General features: G+C 34.7%; 1 protein-coding gene across 1 annotated transcript; it reads right to left on the bottom strand.

Annotated features, from left to right (window-relative positions):
- Nucleotides 1-1583: 1583 nt before the first annotated feature.
- Nucleotides 1584-6602, bottom strand: LOC142981080 (uncharacterized). Its single transcript, XM_076126761.1, has 3 exons — nucleotides 3958-6602; nucleotides 3391-3594; nucleotides 1584-2999 (listed from the first exon to the last, which is right to left on the bottom strand). The coding sequence occupies exons 1-3, from the start codon at nucleotides 6400-6402 to the stop codon at nucleotides 2919-2921; spliced, it is 2730 nt and encodes a 909-aa protein (XP_075982876.1). The 5' UTR covers nucleotides 6403-6602; the 3' UTR covers nucleotides 1584-2918.
- Nucleotides 6603-7353: the final 751 nt, after the last annotated feature.

The following is a 7353-nucleotide window of genomic DNA, read 5'->3' as shown; positions in this document are numbered from 1 at the left end:
GGGCGGCGACTGTTTTCATAGACAACAATGCGTTGGCACTCCACGCGTAGTGTTAAGAGCTATGCTTGGAGTAGCACTCACTTTTCGCGACATAGGTATCCGAGTAGGGGCACTCGGTACTGTATTTTCATTGTGTGCTTTTAATTTTGAGTGCGCGAACTAGCTCGCTCTCTCGGGACGAATGTTTGCGAGGGTAATATTTGCTTCCGCTGTATAATTCAGTCCGCCGCCATATTTGCCAAAGAGCAATCATTTTAATATCGTCAGGCATCACATTAGGGCTGAGTGGATACGTACTTACTTTGTTGGATGGATTAATTTTTAAAATTTATTTATTCTTTACCAATGTTTCGTGGTTGGTAAATATTTCTGGTTGTTTCGGCAGGTTGAGCTTAAAATATATGGTTGCTTAACATTTAAGGGCAAGGCTGAAGTTAAGAGCAATTAACAACTCAACTGGTTAAATAGTTAGGGCGTAAAAGACCAACTTTCAGCAGTACGTACAGCCACAGTAGCAACGATAAATAACTATCAAACGGACCAAAATAAATGATCACGATTACAAACTCTAGCTGGGCTTAAGTACAGAAAAAAAGCATAAACATAAATAACACTGTGGGTGTAGAAATGTAATATCCTATTAGTAATTAAAAAAGATCTTAAGAGTTCTCATCTTACGATTTTTTTGTATGAAGAGTGGCCTGACAAACCATAGCGATTGTATAAGTGCATTTCGAATTTAGTAGGAACTCTAAACCTTTTGCTCCGATATACTTTTTGTTAATTGAAAACTCCTGAAAAAAAAACAGAACTGTTAATTTTGAATAAAAAACAAAAGGATATTTAAGTGAAACAGTTCTTTATCTGATGTTTACTAGCGAAACAAGTAAGAATCCAATAAGAAAAGTTTATGGGTACATATTTTCCAGACGATTTTCAAAACTATGTTGAAAAAAAAACCTTATTTGGTTTAACAGTGGTTAACGATCAAACTCTTATGCCTGCAAAATGGAAAAAAAACTCCTCATAAGTTAACTCAGTTTACAGCTGCATAATCCAAAAACGAAAAGAATAAAGACTAAAATTTTAAAAATAAATACCAGTAGTGCCATCTGTCACTTACGTTCGGAACTTCATTTTGTAAATCGTAATTAGTGGAACACGCCATCTAGTGGACGCTTGTGACAACTGGTAGTATTCAAGCGAGTAGAGTTCGCGATTACTAGGGTGACCATGATTGCGGAAACGTAAACTAAACAAAAAATCCGGTAAAAAAGTTTATATGGAGAACCCTATAAACTTTTTTACCGGATTTTTTGTTTTATCTAGGCGAACCATGGACCTTATATTAATTATAAGTCAAAAAATTTTTTTAATATACTTCTAACATCCAGGTTCATTCAGAATATTTTTCTTAGTTTACTGGTAAAATTGTTCTCAATTTTCTGAACATTTTTCCCAGCATCTGGTTTTGGCATTTTGCGGTATATTGGCACACAAACTCGGCCACTAGTGTTAAACCACCCAGGGCGTTTAATTTAGATTATAATAATCAATTCCAGGGTAATAAAAGGCTTTTAGTGTTTTGTTAGAAACATTTATTATTAAAATTCATATGTACTATGTTTAGGCAAGTCGAAAAATAAATATCGGAGAGCTAACAACCAGCAATGCTTCCATTAAATCAAACAGAAAACTACAACACAGAACGACGTTTTAAAATGTCATGTTATTTAACATCGATTCATCCATAAAATCATTATTTATCTTAAAATATGAGAATTCTTAAAACAATAAGATTCTTTATTACTCTTTAAAATTAAAATTACTCTTATTATGAGGTAAAAATCTCATCTTAATTTTTAAATGCTTATGGTCCCTTAGAGCTTAATAACTAATTAAATAAAGTCTGTCGATGATCCCATTTTGTTTTACAAAAAACAGAGATTACATCCACATTGATAAAACATAATTCAATCACAATAGGCCATTGATTTCAAGTAGGTCTATAAGAATTGAGGATCCTGTTCACCAAAGCAACTGCTGATCTTAATGAAAAAAAATTACAGACCCAGGAATTCTAGACCATCTCCTCAGAACCCGAATGTGTTATATTTTTTCTACTTCAATTATCATGATTATGATCACATTTAAACAGACCACACGAAACAATTTTGCTATCAGCTAAAACCGAATCAAGATCGGTTCAGCAACAGGTGCTTTCTGTGATTAAATTATATTGTAACTAAAATTATTCTAATTGTAAAATCTTACCCTACATTAAAACTTAAATGTCATGAAATAGTCATACTTAATAAAATTAAATGGCAACACACACTATATGGCCACTATTAAAAATCTCTTGATTAAAAACATTGTACTGTTCCGAGGCACATTTTAAAATTATGACATAAATTAAATGCAGTATTTACATAATAAATGCTAACTATATTAAGCTTCAGTTTCACCACTGGATAAGCATTGGATAGCAAATCAGATGGAATTTTAAAAAAATATTTTCAGGAATTGTACTGGCACTTTAACTATAAGATAGCTTATCCAACACTTATTCATAAGCAGAGACATTGGCTTGAGCTCTCAAACTCACTTTCTTATTATCCATAGCTTTGTTAAATGGAAAACATTTTCTGTGCTTCATATTGCACTTAAAGAATTTGAGACAATTTGAGTATTTAAAAAAATATATAGACCGTAACATAATTATCCACACCAAACAAAAAGAAAGAGAAATATACTACATTAGAAAAAACTATTCAAGATTTATTTTTTCAATCTAATTGCTATTTTTAATATGGTATCTGTTACCAAATTTCAAGACGAAACAATATAACTTATTTTAAATATAGGTACATAATTACAAGGACGAAACATTGTAGATCTTTTTGTCATGATTTGTTCTACTCAACAACTAATGGGAATTCCTCTATCTCCTCACACATTGAGTTGAAGCCTGCTGCCCATTCTTCAGCTTCCTTTTCCTGTAAAAAAAAAGACAAACAAATCAGTTTTCATTCTTGTACAGGCAGAAAAACAATCATTATATTAATGTATGGTAACAAAATAAAGTATTTGCACTTTCCTGAAATTAAGCAGGCTTAACATAATACACACTTTTTTTTTTGTCTATAAGCAACAGAGAATATGTTTCCAGATTTTTGGCGGGTTTTCTTACAAATCATTTGCCAAACTTGGCTACCCACTGCTCTAACCGGAAAGGGTGGCAAAAATTTAGCTGTCGATAACAAGGCTTGCATAAACAATGCTATAATATAAAAACTTTTGCTTAGTGTAAAAAAAACTTATTCTTATTGTCATAAAATAGTTACTTCAAATTATGTTTATAAAAAGTTGCATTAAGATCGAACTTACCTCTTTCTTAGTCATAAGCTTCTTAGGCTTTTTCTTCTTAGCTTTCTTCTTCTCCTGCATTTTCACTTCAAATGTCAAATCAGCAAGGTCATCTTCAAAGCTAGTATCATTGTTGTGTACTATGCCTTCCTGAGTGTCACTGTCTGATGTTGATCGCTGGCGGAATGTCACTTTCTTTGCTTTGCCATAGCTTTTGCGGGTAGGCTGGAATTATGGAAAAAAATATTGTTACACTACATTTTCACATAATAAAAGTTGAGAATGCCAGTGATGGATAAGTGAAGTGCTAAGGATTAACAATAATGCTTGCAACACAAGACTTCATTGACATTTCAGAGTGCTAAAGGACAAACAGCTATAGGGCTAATACTACAGATTTTACATTGAGGAGTGTCTGTATTTGCAGATATTTTCGAGTTCAAAAACTTACAGATTTGGCTACTTGTATGTTAAACATATGAATCCTTTTCACAATTGAGTGTGAATCAAACAACATCTACTGATATGGGGTACTAACGTCATGAACTATGAACACAAACTATTTTAGTTAAAAAATCAAATCAATACCTTCAAATGATGTACAACTTCAATATCCTCAAATAGATGAACAGATTGCGAGTCATCATTGAACAATGCATCTTCTATATTAGTGGCATTATTCTCAACATTCTTCTCTGGGAACACAGGAGCATCAGCAGCAGACTTCAATTCCTCATAAACTCTATTTACTGCCTCCGAACTAGTTGCTACTTTAGATTTAGCAGCCAAAGGCAGGTCTGCTCTGACAGGACCATTTAGCTCTTGAAGAATAACCCTCGATCTAGGCCTTAGAGACCTCCCTTTCGCCTTTTCTTTCACTGGTGATACATTTTCCTGGTCTATTGACTCACTCTCATCAAAGCCAAAGTAAGTACGATCCTTATCCTTCTGTTTACGAGGTGATTTCGCCGGTCTGTCGCTGATTGCACCATCATTCTTACGCTTCCTAGTTTTCCTTTCTTCTTTAGAATTCTCTTTGTCATTTGAAGCATCATTGTTTGACACTTCCTCAGATATATTAGGAGGTAGTTCTGCATTTTCTGGTTGTTTATTAAAAGCTACATTTACATCAACATTATCAAACATGGCTGTAGCTTTAGTTGGTGAGACTGATCTACCTCGCTTCTTTTTCGCCTTTCGTTCTGCTACTTCTTTGATAAAAGATATTATACTAGTCTGTTTAAGTGTTGGTGTATGAACTATCTGAGGTAATGATTCATTGGCTTCAGGCACCATGTTGGTATAAACATGTTTCTTTTTAGTAGAATCTTCTGAACAGATAAATGAGCTCTCAACTGCTGGTGTCATATTTGCCTTTACATAAGTATTGACTGGCCATTTGATAGGTAGACTACCAAATTCGACTCTCCATGGGCTTGCTAAGGGGTGCCTTACAGATACATTCATGCTACTACTAGCCACTGGAACATCATCAAAGAAACTGAGGTCCTGTTGTAAGTTCAAAGGATCATTGTTAGGGACCCTTTCCGGACTTCTCCTAGGGTCCAATTCAGTGTGTAAAGCTGGTTTTGGCCTTGGAGAGTTTACAGGTGAATAGTTTATGTCATCATGAAGGTCCATACTTGGCTCTATGTCTGCTGCTATATCCTCTACTCTTATTGAAGGGTAATTACATTCATGTACAGATCCCTTGCCTGTGTCATTGAAAGTAGCAACATGATTAGCATTGGCAATAGTTGTTGCTGTTATATTATTATGAGTAGAAGTTACCGGAACTTCATCATTAATTTCTTGTATTTGAGGTAGCTGAGGTTCAACAGCTTTTGCAGGTTTAACTACTTTCTTCAAAGCAGATAATGCTTTGGAAATATTCTGGTCATAAGCACTTCTATGAGGTACAGCTGTTTTAGGTTTTGGTGCCTTTGGTTTCTTCACAACAGGCCTCTTTCTCTTCTTCTTCTGTGGTTGTGGTTCCTCATTAGGATCAAAAGTGAATTCGTAGATATCAAGCTCATTATTATCACCATCCTTAGACCGTTTCTTGCCTCCAGGTACTTTAAAAGAAAGATTTTTGTCTGGTATCTTTTTAGTAGGTTTTGGACTAACTTTTTTAGTGGGTGAAGATTGGGGAGATGCAGTTCTATTGAAGAACTTTTTAGCACTTTGGCTTACAGGCTTTGGAAGGACAGCCCTTGTGAGTACCACAACAGGCTGTGCCTTAAGTGCAGCTTTAGGATTGTTATTGGTGTCTGGACTGCTTTTCTCTGTAGAAGAATTGTTACTTATTTTCTTTTTTAGGGCAGCTGTTTTGGCTGACCTTGCCGGCCTGACGTTTGAAGGTTTCTCAATTGATTGATTGTTCTCTTTGTTTCCTTTTTGTTTGTTAACTTGTGGAGCTTTAGCCTTGTTCTGTTGTATAGGATTTCTTACATTAACAATAGGAAGAGCCTTAGACTTGCTCTGTATAGGAGTACTTGCATTTGCAGGTTGTATAGGTATGTATTTGTTAGGACTTATCGAATGGTCATCGAATTTCGATGGAAGACGACATATCCTTCTTGGACGACTGACCACAAGACTGGACTCAGATTTAGAAGGCGTTTTGAATGGCGATACCTCAGTATTCTTGACTGGTGTGTCTTTCTTATTTGAAATGTTCACGGACTTCTGTTTCGTACTGGTATTTGTTGGTGTAGAATGAACACTGTCCTTGCTGCTAGTCAAACTGATCAGAACTGGATTCTCAACAAATCGAGTGGGCAGTCGTCTGTCTCGTCGAGGCCGAACATCGTTGTTTGCTTTTGCGCTCAGCTTCGATTTGACATTTGAACTTTTCGTCACTGTTTTCTTAGCGGGAACTTCCAATGATGTGTCATCAGATGCTGAGTTCGTTTTATCTGCTAAAGCTTTGCGAGGCGCCTTGCCATTACTCTTAGCAGGTTTCAAATTGTTTTCAGCACCAATGTTTTCCTTTAGAGCTTTGGAAGCTCTTGTTCGAATTCGTGGAGGCATGACGCTTAGTGAAAACAAACACTTATCCACAACTCTAAACACTGGAAGGCATAACAGTGGTTGCCGTCATTCACAGAATCATTTTCTTTACCACTTTTTTCATAATAACATAGAAACAACTTGCATTTCAAAGTATCTCAAGAATTTCCAAACAATATTTCCAAAATAAGTCCGCCGTTTTCGCTCGTTTTTTTGACACTTGATTTGACAAGACAAATGACAACAGATAATAATCTAAAATTCCACTTTTTTACATTTGACAACCAGTATTTTACGAATGTTCTCAGTCCTCCTTGTCAATCCAGAGTGCAAGAAATTGTTTTGTTTGTCTAACTGCTACATCTACAGGCGTAAAATAAGTACAAAGCAAATGGTATTTCGTATTTTATAGAAAAAATAATATATAATAATTCACAAAAAAGCGCAATCGAATCACTACTGTACCGTATTGATAAATTCTAACGCCGCTGCTCGATTTCTTCTTGATGCTACTTTGCATTTCAATTACTAACTTTTTAACGTTTTACTTGAATATTAAAATAAATAAGTCCATTACATTTTTAATAATATCGTAAACACCTATACCGTAAAACGGGGTGAATAGAATTCGCGGGGTGAATAGAAAAAAAATCAGGAAAGTTTTCAAGCCCAATGTTTGAGTACTCCTCGTTCAAGAATTTTGTTCAAATTTGAAATGATTACACGTCGATATTACTTCTCTGCGGTGTCATAATTGTTTAAATGTTTAAATTGATATTTATACCCAAAAAATTGCTTCAAAGTCAACCGTCCTCGAATGCCTTAATGGTCCATACATTTTTTTCAAAACTTTGGATTTAAAGTGGAATTTCTTTTCTAATGAGTTGTTTGGAGTGTTTATCTCTTTAGGTGTATATTTATCTATAAAGATACAATATTGTTAACTGAAAAAACGTTTTAAAACACAATTTT

This window comes from Anticarsia gemmatalis, chromosome 19 (assembly GCF_050436995.1).
Source record: "Anticarsia gemmatalis isolate Benzon Research Colony breed Stoneville strain chromosome 19, ilAntGemm2 primary, whole genome shotgun sequence".
NCBI classification, from domain to species: Eukaryota; Metazoa; Arthropoda; class Insecta; order Lepidoptera; family Erebidae; genus Anticarsia; species Anticarsia gemmatalis.
This window is presented reverse-complemented; position numbering and strand designations above follow the sequence as displayed.